Genomic DNA, 19,871 nt, shown 5'->3' on the forward strand with positions numbered 1-19,871 from the left:
CCTGCACGTTGCTCCATGGGCTGCTCTGTCTCATAAATACTTCACTTCTGTCTGCGCTCTTGTCACGCTCCGTCACTCCAGGACCAGAGGGGGGTATGCACAGGATCCCCTCTGAGCTCCTGGATCCGGTCGTGGTTTTGGGCCTGATCTTTCCTTGTCTGAGAATACTTTCTGTCTTAAGACGGCGTTAAAAGATGTTGTCACACTCTTGATCCTTTGATGCCAATAGTGTGACAGACATGGAGTAAAAGTGCTTTGCTTTAACTTGTTTGTCTAAGCTTCTTTTCCAAAGCCGAAAGCTTAAGTGTAATAAGATATACCATTTTTATAGTGCTCATAGTTTACTTAATTACTTATATATAAGTAATTAAGTAAACTATGTTATATATATATATATATATATATATATATATATATATATATATATATATATATATATATATTCATATTTTATATGTAGTTCAATGTTTGATAATGTCTTTGCTGATTTATTTTTACACATCGAGCTACAAGTTATTTTTTATTTTTGTTACTTTCAGTCAGTTTAAATTGAATAATAAAGAATTGCCGTCCTTAACATCAGCAAGTTTCCAAAAAGTTATCTTTTGTACTGTACTACCAGTGAATTGAAGTAATTTTGATGTTTTCGATGCTGGAAATAGGTGTGGACGATATTGCCAAAAAGGAATTCTAAATATTTTTCCCAATGACGATATTTTGTCAATCCAACAGAAATATGGTAAAACATCCGACAAATTTGAAACGTCTGTAAAAGGGATCACAAAAATGCAGAAATATCACCTTATATTCTTTTTGAGACTTTACTACCTAACTGTTTCCATTTTTTTTTTAAATAGCTCTTTTGGTAGCATTTTTTTAACCATAAATGTTATGCCCTATATTAAAATTTTGCACATCTTCAAAACAACATTCACAATATTATCTGAATTTTGATATATTGCCTTCTTAGCTGGAAACAAATCAAAATTGAGTCCAGATTACTTTTTGAAACCTTTTGTTACATGGAGCTTGCTTGGATATGAATAATTGCACAGTTTTGTAAGACTTTATAAAGTTGATAATGCTTCTCACAATTTCGAACAAATGTTTTTAAATTTTTTCAGTTGTTTCAAGACCCCTCAAACCCCGTGCCCATTTCTTTACCCTTGTCCCTGTCACTCGTCGGTGCTGTTGAAGTTGACCTCAGCCCGATTAGCACCCTGCTCTGGTCTGGTTTGGTTATGTGTCCTGTCCACACCCTGGTCGTGATTGACCGTCTCTCTGTCTGCCCCGCGGGAGTTTGGGGTCCGGCACCTGTGTCCGGACCTCAGCCTGACTCCTTCGCCCCTAAATCTCCACATGTAACCCTGAGTCTGTCCTCTGTACGGGACCGTCCTGTGCAACCCAACCCCGCCTGCTCCAGTTCAACCGTATTACCCAAACACTCAGCTGGCCTCACCACCTGTCCATAGCTGTAACTCACTGCACTGTAAAGCCCAACCCATTCATTCAAGCAGGATTTCACCTCTATCTCTCTGCCACTTGGGCCTTAAGTTCTACCTGCGGTCAGGACTTCAGATTAGGTCTGAGATAATTACGTTTCAAGTTTTCAGTGCCTTAAGGACAGTCTAAATTGAGATGTAATCATTTTTTCAATTTTCCATTGGGTGTTTAGAGAAATGGTTATTTGCAGATTGCAAAACCTTGAAATTCTGAAAATGCATTAGTAATTTGGAATTATAAGGCGCTGTCTTCAAAACGTGTCAAAAGCACTTTAATGACGCAAATATTTTAGGGAATACTTTGTACATTTTAAAAGTCAAATTGTTGACAATATTTATTCATTTTATTTTAAAATGATTAACCATTAACTGTATATGATATTAAATATTAGGCTAGCAAACTGGACATTTCCATTTGATCAGTATAAATCAATATTCCAGATTAAATCCAGTAATAAAAATCTCTGAATCAGCCATCTGAGACTTGAAATACTCCTCTTTATTTGGTTAAGTAGCTAACAAAAGTACCAGCCCTCCCTTGGGCAGTAATCTGACCCTGATCCAATTACTCCTGTCCCGAGCAAGAATCAGACCAAATCTGCCCCTATTTAATTCAATCTAGCGGCAAAAGTGTTCCAGAGTAAAACATTCGAGATGTTTAACTGCTGTAAAGAGAGATGGAGCGGTCGCTATGGGAGACTGGATCAAGGTAAAATGGTGCAGACAGAGGAATGTGAGTGATTCAGACCTTACTATGGCGGTGATGAAACAGGACGATAGCATTATATACAAATTTCCCTTTATTTGTTACATGCTTCTATTATTGCATAATTGAACACACACTGGGAGCACACTATAAACATTTCCACCACAGGAAATGTATTAATTATAGCCTGTGTATTTGAATCTTCTGTAAAATTTAGCATATTGTTTTCAGTGGTTGCTTCTTTGGGATACAGAGCATATTTCCTTTTGAGGGCTCGTGTGAAAAAGTGATGTATATTTTTCCGTACAACACCAAGTCTCTGCTGCTTCAAAACTCTGATGGAACTTCTGCATCGCACAGACAGCAGCAGCAATGAGGGAGGAGCCTGTTTCCTCCTTCGTCCTGCGTGGGGCGCCGCTCTTGTGTTGGTCAATGATGAACATCGCAACACTTGCTTCATATGCTCAGTAATACAATTAAATGGGCTGTTACGTAATTGCTTTGTCATTGGCGTTAGTGCATCATCATTGTTTTAACTGGTGCATTATTTGTCTCTGCCAATTATGTGCGAGCCAGTGAAACGGAATTTTACAAAAAAATGGTGACAATGTGTAGTCTAGAGCCCTGGGATTTTTTGCTGTGCTGTTGAAATAACAAAAAAATAACAATGGTTTAAAAAAAAAATCGCCAGAGCAGAGTTTGAAATACTTAATGGTGTTTGTTTGTGATGTTTGTTGCTTCAAGGCTACATTCTTGTTTTTGTAAAGACATATATTCACAGTAGTTTGGTTGGTGCTGGTTAGCCATTCACTCTAGTTTCTTAAAGGACCAGTTTAGCTTGACCCAGTAAAGGCTGCATGACCTTTTCGATAAGGTGATAGTGGTGAAGGAGGAGCAGGAAGTCAAGACAATATGGCTGACACATCTGCGAGGTCCATGCTGTAAGACGATAGCGGGGAGGAACAGGGTGGGAGAAACGTGAACGCTGTTTTACATAAAGATAAAAGAGTTTTGTAGTATTGCCCCTGACACCGCAGTGGTGTACAGTACATGTTGTCAACACTTCAACTCTTGACCTCAACTCTGAGTGAACTGCGTTTGTCTTGGGTCACTTGATCATCTTCTGTAGATTACATGATAAAGCCTTTCAGTTCTTAAGTGGTGATGGATGTGTTTGTTGACATTATCTGTCATGTTATACTCTGGAAAAACATTTTAACTTTGTATTTCTAGCCATTCTTTGCATTTAGGTCCAACCAGTGGTTAGCGTGATTGTTGTTAGTGATTATTCAACAGCTTCATATCATTGATAGTCAAGTGGATTGCTTGGTAAAATAATAACTAATTAAATATAATACTAAAAAAGATTCAGAGTGGCTGTCCCAAGATTGATCAATTGTTTTATTTTTTTTGTACTTCCATAGACACATAAGTACCACTAGATTACTTTAGGTTATATGTATTCAGATCCCCAAATCTGTTGCTCTTCTTCCTGGGGACCATGAAGCCAAAAAATACACAATAAAGAAGAAAAAAACTATAAAAAATATATATATAAGTTGCACTGGAGTATGAAATAAGGTTGCAAGTGTGAAAATAAGAAATAATATCACATATAAGTCGCTTCGGAGTATAAGTATAAGTCGCACCCCGGCCAAAACTATGGTATAGGTTTAGTCTGTAAAATACGGTATAAAAAGTGATGTATATAAAGTACAAAATCGTGCTCCAGATGCTAATGATGCTAATGATCTCAATAAACATAACATAAACATAACAGTTAATAACTTCCTCTTTCTTTCCTTCTTTCTTTCTTTCTTGCAGACGGTCTCCATACAGTGGTGGCCCTGTGCACTCTGCATGTCACCATCATCACAGACGACATGTTGACCAACAGCATCACGGTGCGTCTGGAGAACATGTCCCAGGAGCGCTTCCTCTCGCCTCTGCTCGGGCTCTTTGTGGAGGGCGTGGCTGCGGTTCTGTCCACCAAACGGGAGGCAGTTTTTGTCTTTAACATCCAGAATGACACTGACGTCCAGGGCTCCATCCTCAACGTGACCTTCTCTGCCCGGCAGCCTCACAGCGCAGCGGGCAGAGGGGCCTTTTTCCCTTCAGAAGAGCTGCAGGAGCAGATCTACCTCAACAGGACGCTGCTCCGGCTCATTTCGTCGCAGGAGGTAACACTGGAGCATGAGTGAAATAAACTGCACCTCAAAACAAGCACACAATGGTTCTTTATGATCCAGACACCTGTACACTACCAGCATCGTCTCCCTGCAGCCTATAAGGAGAAATAGTTATTACTTACACAGGAATTGTACTATGTTTTTGACCTGGCAGTAAAGTAAAATTCACCTCATAGTGAAGTGACTAGGAACTGTAACATAATTATGACAGCTGATTTATTAACATTAAATAAACAAATACGGTGCAGACCCTTGACCTTCTTTTCAACTAATTAAAGATGGACTATACATTTTCTGTTGGGGTGTCCACAATCTGTCTCCATGGAGATGTTATTGCTTTGTCCGGAATGTTTCGCAGTATGGTATTAAACCTATCTATCTCCATGGTGACAATCAAGTTATAGGTCAGCAATAGAAACACCTCCAATTAAATACATTCTCGATAGATCATTTGATGCCATACTGTGGAACATTCCAGGCAAGGAAAAAACATCTCCATGGAGACAACCGGTGGCAAACCCTCCACAAGAAAAGTTACATAGTACACCTTTACATTCAAGTAAATCCATCTGCTTTAAAGTCACTGGGATCGGCTCCAGTCACCTGCGAACGGTAGAAAATGAATGAGATAATGAATACATCCATCTGCTTTATTTATTTAGCACATTTATACATTGTTTCCAAAGTTCATATAACAATGAAACAAATATATTTAAAAGTTTTTTTCTCTCCAGTCTTTCTTAAAATAAAAAATAAAAACCTGTAAAACTAATAAGAGCACTACACAATAAATACTTCACAAGACTACTATGCATAGGTTTCAACTCCCAGATTTTTTTTAACCCCATTTCTAAGATAAAATCTTTTTTTTCACCATGGCAACAGTTCTAATTACTCATCATTCTGAAACCCATGGATAGTAAAAAACACAGTAACCACACCTTTTCCTTTCTCAGGTTTTACCTTTTGATGACAACATCTGCCTGAGAGAGCCGTGTGAGAACTACATGAAGTGTGTGTCCGTGCTGAAGTTCGACAGCTCTCCTCCGTTCATCTCCTCCGACACCGTTCTGTTCAGACCCATCCACCCCATCAACGGCCTGCGCTGCCGCTGTCCCATGGGCTTCACCGGAGAGTACTGTGAGACCGAGATCGACCTGTGCTTCTCCGGACCCTGCAAGAACAACGGGCGGTGTCGGAGCAGAGAGGGCGGCTACAGCTGCGAGTGCCAGGACGACTTCACCGGTGAGTACAGTAGGAGAGGGCTGGGACAATATGGGACTGCTCTGATTCTTTTTTTTTTTACCATTTTATTTTTCATCAGGACATAAAACATACACAAACTCAACAACAATTATTACACCAGAAGAGGGAGTAAAAAAAAAAAAAAGAAGCAAAACAAATGATACGGGAAAGAAAAATAAAATACAATTAATAATAATAATAATAATTTAAAAACTCAAGAGCATGCTAGACTTGGTGAGGCTTAAGTTTTAGGAGCAAAAGTTGAGAATAAGGGGGCGGGATCAGAAAAAAGGGGGGAAAGAATAAATAAATAAAAAGACATTTCATTGGTATACGTAATCCATACATAAACGTGTGTAAATATATATATATATTTACACACATGTGCACATAGTAGGCCAGATATTCATATATATACACATATAGGTACCTCTCACCTTCATATACATTTGTGACTGTTTTGATTCTACAGAGATACAGTCGGCATCTGCCTGACAAACCTCCGAGGGGGAAACAGTCCATTCATTTTAATGCAGAAGTGCTGCTCTGTCCTCTCTAAATGCAGACTTTAGGATTTATATTGTACCAAATTCAGACACAAAGACGTTAGGAGAAGACTAAAGTGGTCCAACAGCCCAAATGTGTAGAAACAGCCAAGAATGCTAACGGTAGCTGCAGGCTGAATGCTGCCATAATGCTGGTGCCACTTGCTGTAGTTTAACATCTACAGAACAAGCCCTTTATTTTTCTTAGGTAATGCCATGTCAACAACCTCTATTATGTCTCAATTGTGACACAACTTGAATAGAGTTGTGCTTAAAATACACATAATCTGCCAGGAAACGTCATGCATTACAGTCACACAGAAAAACATAATTTAATAGTGCACTGTGTAGAAGGGGTCCCTCCATCAGCTTGTCTCCATGGAGATGTTTTTATTTTGCTTTTCTATTAAGCTTTTCTATCTTGCATTTATTAAATTACAGGTGTTATTCATTGCTAAAATACACATGTATCTTGATACAGATCTGACCTGTAACTTGGCCTTGTAGTGTATTTTCCTTGTTCCCATGGAGGTGTGGAGAGGTTTATTGCCATATTGGGTGCGTTCACACTTGCATAGTAACCACATCAAAATGGGGACAAAACTGGGACTAAAACCAGGACTAATCTAGACTAGATCAAAATAAAACTAGGATTACAGCAGGACTAAAGCAATAATACACTTAAACTGAGCTAAAAAACAAAGACCCACATACTATGGCTGCACAATATGCATTAGAATCAAATCAAAATCACAATGTGACAGAATACTTTCTTGTAACATTTTCAATGTTTCAATGTTTCGAATTCTTAACTGCTATTGGACACTGTGACATTATTTAATCAATTATGAAACCCATGGACATATCCAATAGAACAGACAGAGAACAGAGTTTGACCCTGATAATGCATTTTTTAAATAATTGCAAGAAAGTACAAAGAAGTTGGTGGAAATAAGGAAAAGGGAAAGGTGATAACATTTTCTGAGCACTCAAACCTTAAATGCAAGACAATACACTCAAACTTGCATAAATCGATAATAATGCAATTAATGGCCAGGGAACACCATTACAACATGGTTAAAAGCTCAAACATATACATAATATGTCTCCATCACGCAACGGTTTGTGACTATTGTCTTCTGTGGGTGGGTAAATACTTGCTGACACATAGAAAAATATTATGAGAAAACTTTATCTGACCAAGACTAAACCAAGATGGGAACAGGACCAAATTGGAGAACCTAAACTGGAAAGTGTGATCAAAATGTATTTTCAACCTCCACATTTTTTCATAATGCTCGCACAAAACATTTCCCAACTATTCTCTGTACTTCCCCCATGTTGGGTCCACATGATAGTTTACCCTGACAGCACCCTGTCTCCTGTCTCCTGCCCCATTACCTGCCCCTGACAGCCTTCATCTTCTCCTCCTCCTCTGTGTATCTGATGTAATTACCCGATTAGCCCTGCCCTTTCACTCAACAACTTACTTTTTCTGCCCCAACACCATATTTCCTTATACCTGCCTCTCCTTTGAAGGTCAAAGTTCAACCTCAGATAGTCAGGTCCCATCAGAAACCATTATGGGGCTGTTGACATGTGGGAAGCTAAGGTTACCGACATTATACGAGGAAATAGATATGGCTAATTCTTCACCAGAAAAAACAAGGATTACACTGTAGAGAGAAGGGCTATTAGCTGGTTCCAGCGCAGAGGGGGGAGTCGAGGTGAACGTCACTGTCTGGGACAAATATCATAAAAGGAAGAAAAGAAAAATGTGAAATTGGAGCCTAATAGCGATGTTTGGTAAGAAGATGTCAGTGAGGAATTTTTGAAGAAGAATGCTGAATATAAAGAAAACATGATAGTAAAAATGTTGTGTAGTTAACATGCTTTTCATGAAATTATTTTAAAAAACAATCAATCTGCGCTGTTATCTGCCTTCTTTGGTAGTGACAACATGAGACATTGTTTGAGTTGCCACTTGTTTGCCAGGTCCATCTCTCTCAAACATAAAACATTTGATTCTGTGCAATTTTGTAGAGACTTGAGCCTCAATAAAAACACAAATTGTCTGTTGACTATTTATGGCACTCCAAACATACGGTAGTTTAGTCATTTCAATATTGATTTTTTTGTCAATAACCACCAATCATTGACTTTCTATATCTATGACATCTCTGTTTGAGACAAAGAAGTTAAACTTGCAAAGAGTAAATAGATTATTTTCAGATAGTTTTTCTGCAATGAATACTATTTTAGGGCTTTTTACATTAACTTGATATCTTAGACATTTATGGGCACACATTTCACATTGTCTATATACTAGTCTTTTCCAAATAAGGCTAAATGGAACATTCCACTGAAGTCTAAACAGAACTGTGTTTCTTGAGATTAAAGTGGGCTCTTCGTAAACGGTTGTACTTTAAGCTTTAAGTTCAGCCCGGTCAAATGCATTACTGTGCATGACTGGAACTCACATATGTCTAACTTTATTAAAGCAAGTGAATACCAGGTAAATGATTCAGAGACTGTTAAAGTAACAACATGCATGGCAGAAAACAGCAAATAATGGGATTATCAAAAGCAATTTGTCAGTGACAGGAGTTAAAACAGCACGTCTGAGATCCGAAAGAGCATCCAGAGGCTAGAGCACTTGTATGTTGCCAAGCTACAAACGTAAGCAAAGGATAATCCCCCTGAAATTACAATATAAAAGATTTGTAAGAAATTTTCCAATCATATTTTCACACATTTAATTTAGATACAATATATTTAAGCTTATTCATCATTTCATTCCAGTAAACTTCTTCAAAAATGTGCTTTAAAATAGTAATAGAGTTTTGTTTCTTCACTATATTATTTCTATATTGTACATCTTTATTTCAGCTAAAGAAACATATATTTTTCTTTCATCATACACCAATGTTCTTAACACCCCTTCATTTTCATTTTCCACGAGACCATTTAAGTGTATTATCATTATCATATGTATGTTAATTAATGTACTTAACACATTGCATTCATATTCAATGTTGCTGAGATTTATTGAGGACTGGTCGATAACCGTGCAATTACATAAAAAAAGCAAACCCAAAACGACTGTAACCCCTTGTTGGTATTCCTTCTGCAGGAGACCACTGTGAGCTGGACACCTCCTCAGACCGCTGTGTCCCTGGAGTGTGTAAGAACGGAGGAGAGTGTGTGAACAAAGCAAACGGAGGCTTCAGCTGCAGGTGTCCCCACGGAGAGTACGAAACGCCCTACTGTGAGATGACCACGCGCAGTTTCCCTGGACACTCTTTTATCACCTTCAGAGGGCTCAGGCAGAGGTTCCACTTCACCATCTCCTTTGTGTGAGTCATTATTATCACAGCAGTGTACATGTATTTGGAAGTATGGACCGTTGGTAATAAATATGTGTTGAATAGTGCATAGGAGGTAATCAATTATTGGTAGAAATGACAGTATGTTTTATCAGAAAATGGCCTGGAAACACAGCATAATTACCCAGGTTAGAGATGTTAAGAGTGTTTAATCGACTACTGTGATTATTCAGGTCGCGTTATAGAACAATAATTGTGAGAGTTAAATCATTTCAATTAAACCTTTAAATGTTTAGTACTTTTTATTTTTCTTTGGCACTTAATTTGCTAAATGATTCAGAAAAGTTTCATAAAGCTGGTCACATACTTGAGCAGAGTTAATGTAGCAGACAGTGTGATTGAAAGTGAATTTACTGGTGTTTCTTCTCACAATAATCATAACACAAACATTTTATATCATGACATACCTACACAGGGCATCCTCAAAAGCATCTGAACACACTTGCACTGTTACTTGCATTTATTCAGTCACAGACAAGTGAAGGGAAAAACAGATCAAGAACCATGAAGATGCACTTGCGTTCTTACTGTCTCCGGGGTCACCTCTCCGCAGTTCTGACCTCTAGCTTGGTCTGGTGGCATCGCCTGCTTCTCTCCATGGAGATAGGCCATTTTAATGACATACTGTTGCTTTCCAGACAAAGCAATAATATCTCCATGGAGACAAGCAGCTGGCAGACCCTCCACTTCCAGTGAATATGACAGGTTCTTGTGTTTTTCTAATTATTACTTTATTTGGTGAGAATGTCCCTACAAGTTTATCATAGTTTAACATCAGTAAGTTGCAGTTTGGAAAGTCTTTTTAAAAGTCAAAGCTAAAAATTACAGGAAGTAGCGCTGAGTTCTAAAACGGAATCCCCCTGTCTGTGTCATCAATAAGTGACGTATCATTCAAAATGCAGAAACGATTTACACACACAATCCTTTAACGAAATTAAAGGTGTCAAATCATAACTATTGTGTAATTTATATGGATTTTGGCCCTTGTTTTACAGCGCAGTTGCTAACAGTTGTGGAATTAATTCTACTTTTGTCACTTTTGCTGAAAAAAAAAACTCAACAATATTGGAAAAATCTTAAATATAGTCATGTTTGATACGTTTTAGTGAAATGTGTAGTCTAACCTTGTCATACTCTTGTCTCTTAACCACCAAAAGTCAAACAAAACTGCTGCAAAAGAATTAGTGATATTATAAGTTCACAGACAACGTCATGAATCATTAACTTCAGAGGAATTTGGATTAATGGTTGAGCCTAGATTCATGTTTGCACAGATCATTTGCTTATTTTCACATGCATTAAATTCACCTGATAAACTCCACAGTTATTTCTGAAGCTGTAAACTGCAAATGTACTTCAGTTCTACCTGTTAGTTAGGCGTGTCCAGACCTGAGTAAAGCTTCTATTGTCTGCTATAACCTGCTGCTGCTGTTCCCAATGAACCATCACACATCTATTATTATACATGCATACAGACTGTACAGACCAATGAGCAGTGCAACGCTTTACCTCAATAAATCTTATATTAAGACATTTTACAAGTAGAACTCAAGTAACATTATTCCAGAAAATTTAAAACTATTCAAAAAGTATAAAGTATAATGGTACTGACAATATTAAGATAAGATAAGCCTTTATTTGTCCACACAATGGGGAAATTCTAGTGTTGCAACACAAAGTAGGTACAGAAGTAAAAGAACAGATAACTTATAGAAAACTTTTTAAAAACACTCACAGTTCTTGTAAAAAACTCTTATAAAAAACCTCTTCCTCTAATAGTAACAAAAGTAACAATCTATTATGACTCTACAAGTACTTAGATTAATAAGTATTGTTTAATTAGCTCTACTTGCTGTTGCTACTACATATTTCGCCATGAAAGTTGCAACATACTTTCTGAAACAAATTAGAAAAAAAACTAAAGAAAACTGATAATTATAATGTTTTCAAGGGATGAAAAACAGATTATTTCCTTTAGTAGAATGATCCCATAAATTACGCGTCACATGACTGAAACTCATGACATATTTGTTAGTTACTCTCCTTTATCACATTCCCACACAAACATTATTCTGCCACTGGTCAAGTTTATTGAGTTTATCAAACAGTAAATACCGGGAACTCACGCTAATAGGTGAGATAAGTGTGTTTGATGTTAGTATAAAGTAGTAGCAGCAGCACAGCGCTCTGTAATGCAGTAAAAACAGGAAAACCTTTGATGAGTTCCCCTTATCGTTGCCCGTCCTGGTTTCCTGAATCCCTGAGCTTACCGTCATCTGTTCGGTGACTTCTCTGCCCTCCACGCGCTCACCAAAAACACACATGTACGCCTGAGGTATGCGGACTTTGAACACCGAGGTGTAACGAGGGTGCTGCTTTTGTTCAGGTCGGTGCTTCTGCTGCGCTCGTGTTGTGTCTTAGTCCGACAGTTTTCACATCCTGTCTGTTGTTACCGTGGAACCGCCAGACGCTTGTGTTGAGGTTATCTTTAAGGTCTTCACACAGTAGTCTCGGTTTTGTTTGGGTTGGCGATTTTCTCACAAGCGCCTGTTAGATCATCTCGGTGGTCAAAATATATTCTCATGCCGCCCGGTGTCAGGTTTTCAACTATCCGACCTCAACCCAAAACATGCACCATAGATAAAATGCTCCGAGTACGGTCCTGACCCGGCGTAGCAGCGACCACCACTACAGAGGACAGATTTCACTACATAGACAATAGAAAGTGTGCCTTAACATTACCCAAAAGATCCAATTTAGAACCTGAAACTTCAAAACCTGAAAAATATGAAAGAGTAAAGATCAAGAATGTTTTCACACACAGGTCTTTAACTAAATATCACTGAAAATGGTAATTAAACTCATTTCATTTTTCGGAGTCGTCGTCGTTGTTGTCGTATTAGTAGTACTGTTGTTGTTGTTGTTGTTATTCTAGTAGTAGTAGCAGTACTGTTGTTATTGTTGTTATAGTAGTAGTAGTAGCAGTAGTACTGTTGTTGTTGTTGTTGTAGCAGTATCAGCAGTAGTAGTAGTAGTAGTAGTAGTAGTAGTAGTAGTAGTAGTAGTAGTAGTAGTAGCAGTAGTACTGTTCTTGTTATTGTTGTTGTTGTTGTTGTTGTATTAGTAGTACTGTTGTTGTTGTTGTTGTTGTTGTTGTTGTTGTTGTTGTTGATGTTGTAGTAGGAGTACTGTTGTTGTTGTTGTTGTTGTTGTTGTAGCAGTATCGGCAGCAGCAGTAGTAGTAGTAGTAGCAGTAGTACTGTTCTTGTTATAGTTGTTGTTGTATTAGTAGTACTGTTGTTGTTGTTGTTGTTGTTGTTGTTGTTGTTGTAGTAGTTTTTGTAGTTGTTGTCGTATTAGTAGTACTGTTGTTGTTGTTTGTTATTCTAGTAGTAGCAGTAGCAGCAGCAGTAGCAGCAGCAGTAGCAGCAGTAGCAGCAGCAGTAGAAGCAGTAGAAGCAGCAGTAGAAGCAGTAGCAGCAGCAGTAGAAGCAGTAGCAGCAGCAGTAGAAGCAGTAGCAGCAGCAGTAGAAGCAGCAGTAGAAGCAGTAGCAGCAGCAGTAGAAGCAGTAGCAGCAGCAGTAGAAGCAGTAGCAGCAGCAGTAGCAGCAGCAGTAGAAGCAGTAGCAGCAGCAGTAGAAGCAGCAGTAGAAGCAGTAGCAGCAGCAGTAGAAGCAGCAGTAGAAGCAGTAGCAGCAGCAGTAGAAGCAGCAGTAGAAGCAGTAGCAGCAGCAGTAGAAGCAGCAGTAGAAGCAGTAGCAGCAGCAGTAGAAGCAGTAGCAGCAGCAGTAGCAGCAGCAGTAGAAGCAGCAGTAGAAGCAGCAGTAGAAGCAGTAGCAGCAGCAGTAGAAGCAGTAGCAGCAGCAGTAGCAGCAGTAGCAGCAGCAGTAGCAGCAGCAGTAGAAGCAGCAGTAGAAGCAGTAGCAGCAGCAGTAGAAGCAGTAGCAGCAGCAGTAGCAGCAGCAGTAGAAGTAGTAGTAGTAGTAGCAGTAAATGCTAAACTGCATTTTGTTGCACACTTATTTATGTCTAATGACCATAAATTCTATCTATATTCTATTAACTGACGAATAACTATAAGTATTGAAAGCCAAAGTGACAAAGTATTCCCACACAAACCAGAATACATTTTCAAATCCAAACGTCCGCGTCTGTGTCTCAGGTTTGCCACCAGAGAGAGGAACGCTCTGCTGCTGTACAATGGCCGATTCAACGAGAAACACGACTTCATCGCTTTGGAGATCATCGACGAACAGATCCAGCTCACGTTCTCTGGAGGTGAGGACAACTCTCTGTGATTTCATGTCACGCTTATAATATACATTTGTGCGGAGGCGGTAATGACTTTTACTTCCAAGTGTGGGGTAAATAACTCATACATCTCAAGGTTAGATAGCGTGTGTTTAGATAATGCATGTGAAATCCTGTGTGCTCGTTTGCTGCATGTTTTGTGACTTATCAGAACAGTTTTGTCTTAGCAGAATAAGTCAAAACATGTGGCTTTATTTGAACATAAAAACATATATTATAATATTTAGACCGGTTTGTGTACAAAAACTGTCAATAAATCTTAATTCAAATTGCTCAGAATGAAGATGTAGGGTATCGGCTTTTAGTTTTCTAGAACAGTTCAATACATTATTAATATTAGGTACATTTTACATGTCTAAAGTGAAAAAAATAGATGCAAATTTAAATAAATTTTGTAGTTTGGGGCCAAAAGGTCTATTAACTGTAGCTCCTATACAACTTTCACCTCTAAAGTGACAGATTGCACCGTTTGAATTCAGATTTTGAGCTGTAAAATGATAAACCGTAGAAAAAGTCAGACTCTATTGTAACTAAATAAAGAACAACGCTTCATAACAACACTTCACCATGCAACTTAACACTTACATATAACAATTACGCGACAATTATGATAAACAGAAACGGAAATATCGCCGCCGCGCTCCTCGCTGCTCGCTAAATTTCTGCGTAAACAAATACACCCTCTGTAACTGCAGTAACCGTTGAATTGTTGCTGTTTATCAAAGCGTTTCCCATGATGCCGAGCAGGGAGGATCCTCGGTTTCTTTCGGGATGCTGGCCAAGTTCTATAGCCCTTGAAGTCTAACTCAGATCCAAAATACTGCGCACGTGAGTCATCAAATAAATCTGCGCTGCGTGCTATGAATTTGAAGGGATTAAATTTACATGTGAACGCTGTGAAGTGATTTATTGTTTTATTGTTTTATTTGGCTTCTTTTTGTAATATTGGAGATGTTAATTCCTTTGCCTGGGATGTCCCACAGTATTGCATTAAAGGTCTCTATCGTGCATTTATTAAACTACAGACATTTTAATTAAAATACTGACCTGTAAGTTTAAAGTCTGAAGAATGCAAGGGAAAGCCATAACCGCTGGCGAACCCTCAACCAGAAAAGTAACTGAACTAATAATACTTCAAACTGGATAGTGATCTTTGCCCGTCTGAACACTTCTTTTTACAAAACGTCTAGTTATAAGGTTCACTGGTTTCCACATATTTCATCGTGGCGTGTTCACAATAGGAAATAGCCTGGGCTCTTTTGGCCTTCCGACAGAGGAACACACTTGTCTTGCGAGTGTTGCAGAACATTTAGACTGATGGTGGATTCCTGCCGCCCCTGCCTTGAACAAATACACTAAAGCTCCAGTCAAACTCAAGTCATTGTGCGCTACAGTCACCTCACTGTGGACCAACCTGGATTTACCAACACGTGATTAATGAGGCAGCTTTTAAAGGGAGGTTTGGCTGTAAGCTTTGTAAACATGTAAGATCAGCCGTTTATTTTATGTTTAATAGACGCTAATCTGGCAATATACTTTCCACTTTGCATTTAAAACAGCATCAAAGTCTAAGTAACCTTGCCATAACATATATTCAGCAGTAATTTCATGAGTAATTTGTGCTTCTTCTCAGAGTGCACTGCAGTCACTTGCCAATAATAGTTGGATTTGTGCAAGATGTGGCAAACATGCAACTTGCTTGGCTCATGTTTCTACCTTTAATTGTAGTGCCGTTGATAAGATTGAAAACATTTTGCAATAGGTAGCAGGGTTAAATTGAATGGCTTTGGCTTTGGTGTGCATATACTGGCACAAAATACATTAAATAGCATATATAAAGTGCAAAATGCGTTTAAAATGGCTAGTTTTCATGCACCGGCGAAACATGACACTATTCAACTCAAAGTTCACTTTTTCATAACTCAACCCTGCTGAACATCTATGCGACAAGTGTATTTTACTGTTCTCATTTATTTTATTTGTGTTTTGTCTAAATTCAGGTGAGACCAAAACCACAGTTGCTCCGTACGTCCCCGGAGGAGTCAGCGACGGGCAGTGGCACTCGGTCCAACTTCATTACTACAACAAGGTAAGACGCTGTTCCAACAAGAGCGCTGCATCCGTTAATACTATTTAGCATTTGAATATTTATACTATCCTTTTGTGCGGACACAGGTACAATTGTCCTGAATACATCTTAATCAATAGCAGATATGAGATGAGATATGAAAGCTTTAATCTAACACTTAATTCTGAAAAGCTTAACTATGAATTGAAGTTGCATCGTTCTGCCGCTCTGTGTTATCTATATTGTTTACGTGTCTGTACCTAAAGAATGAGATTGTCTACATGAGAAAGGAATGGCTGCCTTCACGACTAATACCGACACACTGGCACTTGTGACCCGTCGCTTGCGTAACACATGCTGGTAAAAATTAAATCTGTCACGTCGTTCCCACGGTGTTTGCCTTGCACGTCGTCTGAATGCAATCGCGGAGAAGAGGCACCGATTACTTCACAAGCTGGCTCAAATATCCACTTCACTTGTAACTTCATATTAGAGAGGCTTATGGTGTCGCTTGTCGATTGGCGTTGTGTGTTGTTATGCAGTAAACTTCCACAGCCTGCAGACATTGTTGCGTCTACGTTAATATACAGTGCAGCCGGAAAGTATTTGTTCACTTTTTCAATGTTTTGTAATTGCATTATTTGCCGCAAAATTCTACAAACAATACCCCACAATGACAATGTGAAAGAAGGTTGTTTGAACTCCTTGCAAATAAAAAAATAAATAAAAAAATAAGATACATTTTTGAGTATTACAGGAAGTATGATTAGATATTTAGTTGAGATGTTTTAATGTAGACCAGGATCCAAACTGGGTTGCTTTTTCTCCTTGCTAATGCTTCAATGCTTTTTACATTGGACGTGTTTGGTAAGAGTGCTAAACTATTATGACTGCAAATTATGAAAGTATTTAGACTTTTTCTATGGAGTCAGGTTAATTTAACGTTTCAAAATGGGCAGCAGCATTCAACCAGAACCTTATACAGTCCAAGTTTATGTATTAGCTCGCAGCCTAAGCAGAGTCATCCCTTTTGTGCAACTTAAGAACCTGCACTTTACTTGCCCGGCAAGTCCGTCCCTCCTTCTTTCTGCAAATGCAACTGCTCTTATTTCAGACGTGCCAATCAAATCCACTTTATTTATACATGTAAACAGGCTGCACAGACAAAAAATAATTAAAGTGTTCAATTTGATCTCATTTGTCTCAAAACTGTGAAACCAGCTAAATAAAATCAGAGCAAAAGTCATAAAACCACAAAACAGCAAGAAATAAGGAAGATAAATTCAAATAAATAAACACACACAAGATCACACAACTCATGTGGTGTTAAAAGCCAGAGAATAAAAGTGGGTCTTAAGTCTTTGAACTCCATTATGGGGGACTTTTGGACGTGGGGGGTAGAGCTTTCCAGAGTTTGGGGCCGACCAAAGAGAAGGCCCCCCCCCCGGGTTTAATCTCACCTCAGGCACCACGAGCTGGAGCAGGCCCTCGGCCCTCAAAGCACGACATCTACTCTCAAAAAATCCTTCTATCCCTCAGAACGTGATGAATGACCTTTTTTACCTCAGATATGGAGAATTTTGTGCTTTGCTCATTGATTCTGTATAAATCTGCACTGTTTTTCAGTTTACTCGTAAGCCGTCATAAGTATATGATTGGTTAATTTGCTTGTCAGTAAGGCCTATGAGAAACCAGGAGGAAAGGCCATAACGTCTTTGTAAAGTATTGTAAAAGCATGAGGTCTGCGCTGACCACACATGTACATTACAATACATACTTTTAAAAATCATCACTCAATAAGCACAGGGTATTGCGTTCTGATACTTGGTCATATTTTTTTAAAGCAGCTTTCTCTTTGTTTGCTCTCTGCATCTACTTCATATCAGGACTAAACTCCTCAGCATCTCTGCTCTGACCTCAGACACGTTGCATCAGATTTCAGACACTGTTTTTTGTTGCTTTTTTTACCTTGTTAACAAGAGTGACCCATCACAAAGCTCATCGTCTCACGTTTCGCGGCTTGTTCGTCTGCTGCTTGTGCTATTGAGCGGAAAACATACGAACACGTTAGCTCTGACAGACGTGATGAATCATAGGAGCCTGCCGTCTTCTTATGTTAGCTCCAGGGGGGCCATTGTTTAGCCCACGTCCCCCGTCTTTACAACATGAACTTCAAACTGGATGACAAAGGGCGACATCATCATTTAAGCCTCATAAGCCTTTGTTGAAGAAGCAAATCCCTCAGGTACTCCTTTATTATGAATACAGACTTTATTATGTTGGTTGACTTGGTTCTTGATTTCTTTTTATTTTATTTTGTTTGCTGCTGATGGGAACAGAAGATTAATATCTGTATGAACACAACGATTTTCCAGTTTTCCCCTTTATGATCCATCATTTTAGTACATGCAGATGCCTGCCAAAAGCACCAGCTCATTAATCAACTTGCCAAAATTTAAAAGTAACAATTGAATATTTGATATAACAATTTCTTGCCAAGTCATACGCCTACTTTATATTAGGGTTGAAATATGGGTTCAAGCAAAAAGCAATGTTCATTTGAGTTTTTAGAAAAAGACTGGTTTATAAAGTTGTGTAGTTATGTAATCCTACAATCTGAGCAGCGACGCACCACAACAGAACATGCATGTTTTAGCGCTGTAGTTTATTTAATTCAAAATCACCACATCGCTGTCACCCTAGAGTTACAAAATAGTGGTTATAGAAGGAGTAGTTTTTCAAAATGTCTCGTTAGCTTCACAAGAGTCAAACAACTTTCACTTTTGTCTAATTCAAATATTTCTTTATCATGCCTGGCTTATGCCGTTACATTAGCCTCAGGACCAGCCTGTCAACCGGTGGCACAAAGTGAGTTTCTCTGTGTTGACTGATCAAAAGTTGCTCTGACTAAATGTAACTTAATCCTATATGAAGAGCTGCAGGGGTAAAAGTATCTGGATATTACAGATAACAGAGCAGTGACAGTCGACGTGTTGACATGTGAATGGAGCTTCAGATGAATTGGTTTTGTCTAAAAGAGTCACTGAAGACACATACTTAAACTGTGATGTAATGTAGGTTTATATGTCTGCTAAAAAGGTTCATAGATCAAAGATATAGTTTAGATTTGATCCATGAAATTTCCAGTTCAAACTTGTACGCAGTGAAAGTCGGTATTTGTTTGTGGTTTTGTACTATTTAGTGCGGTCAAAATTGGCACAAATGTATATATTTTGTTTTTATTTTGTAACAACAGTGAAACAGCATACCCCATCTTGCTGATAACAGAGCTTTGGACTGTGTTGCTAATTACAAAACGTCTGACAATAGCGCGATAAATGTATTTACCAGAACTGATCCAGCAGCTTATCTTTTGTATTGTTTTTGCCAATATATCACTTTGGATGTTTTGCACGTTTGGCTGCAAATGTAAAATGTTTGACGTTTCATCCCTATCTATTTTTTTTATTTGGAAGAACAACTGTTTTATTTGTCAAAGCTGGATTATCTCTTCACTTACACAGAAGAGTGTCGCTTGTTGTTATGGCACACCCTCTACACACAAAGTGATTTATTAGGTCAAATGATGAGGCGGTTGAGGGCGAGCAGGGGCGTAAGGCTGCCTCCTTTCAAAGCTGCTCTATTCACACCAAGCGGGGAGCCTCCAGACTGAAAAACAAAGGTCAAAGGTGACGGGAGGACTGGCATGGCAACAGCCATGGACCTGCCACTTTTGCACTGATCTGGGGCGGTTTGAAAGTTAGGGGAATCAACGGGGGGTCGTTTTTTTTTGTTGTTGCTTGGATGCACATGGGACCCTTGTGTTTTGGAAATGACAATAGAAAGAGGCAGCGCAAACACATTTTTAGGATTCCACATCGGGACGTCTCAAGGACCGTCTGAGGAGTTAAACAGGAAG

General features: G+C 38.7%; 1 protein-coding gene across 1 annotated transcript in view; it reads left to right on the forward strand.

Moving 5' to 3' along the window:
* The first annotated feature begins 4,026 nt into the window (after positions 1-4,026).
* Positions 4,027-19,871, forward strand: part of celsr1a (cadherin EGF LAG seven-pass G-type receptor 1a) — a 56,642-nt gene continuing 40,797 nt past the window's right edge. Inside the window, exons 1-5 of the mRNA XM_072454989.1 lie at positions 4,027-4,388; positions 5,354-5,642; positions 9,321-9,543; positions 13,736-13,851; positions 15,885-15,973. Coding sequence (XP_072311090.1) covers positions 4,092-4,388; positions 5,354-5,642; positions 9,321-9,543; positions 13,736-13,851; positions 15,885-15,973 — 1,014 coding nt within the window. The 5' untranslated portion in view covers positions 4,027-4,091. The remainder of the gene's footprint in view (positions 4,389-5,353; positions 5,643-9,320; positions 9,544-13,735; positions 13,852-15,884; positions 15,974-19,871) is intronic.

The sequence above is a fragment of the Eucyclogobius newberryi genome, unplaced genomic scaffold (assembly GCF_026437365.1).
Source record: "Eucyclogobius newberryi isolate DKJ021-1_F unplaced genomic scaffold, fEucNew1.0.hap1 SCAF_2, whole genome shotgun sequence".
Classification (NCBI taxonomy): Eukaryota; Metazoa; Chordata; class Actinopteri; order Gobiiformes; family Gobiidae; genus Eucyclogobius; species Eucyclogobius newberryi.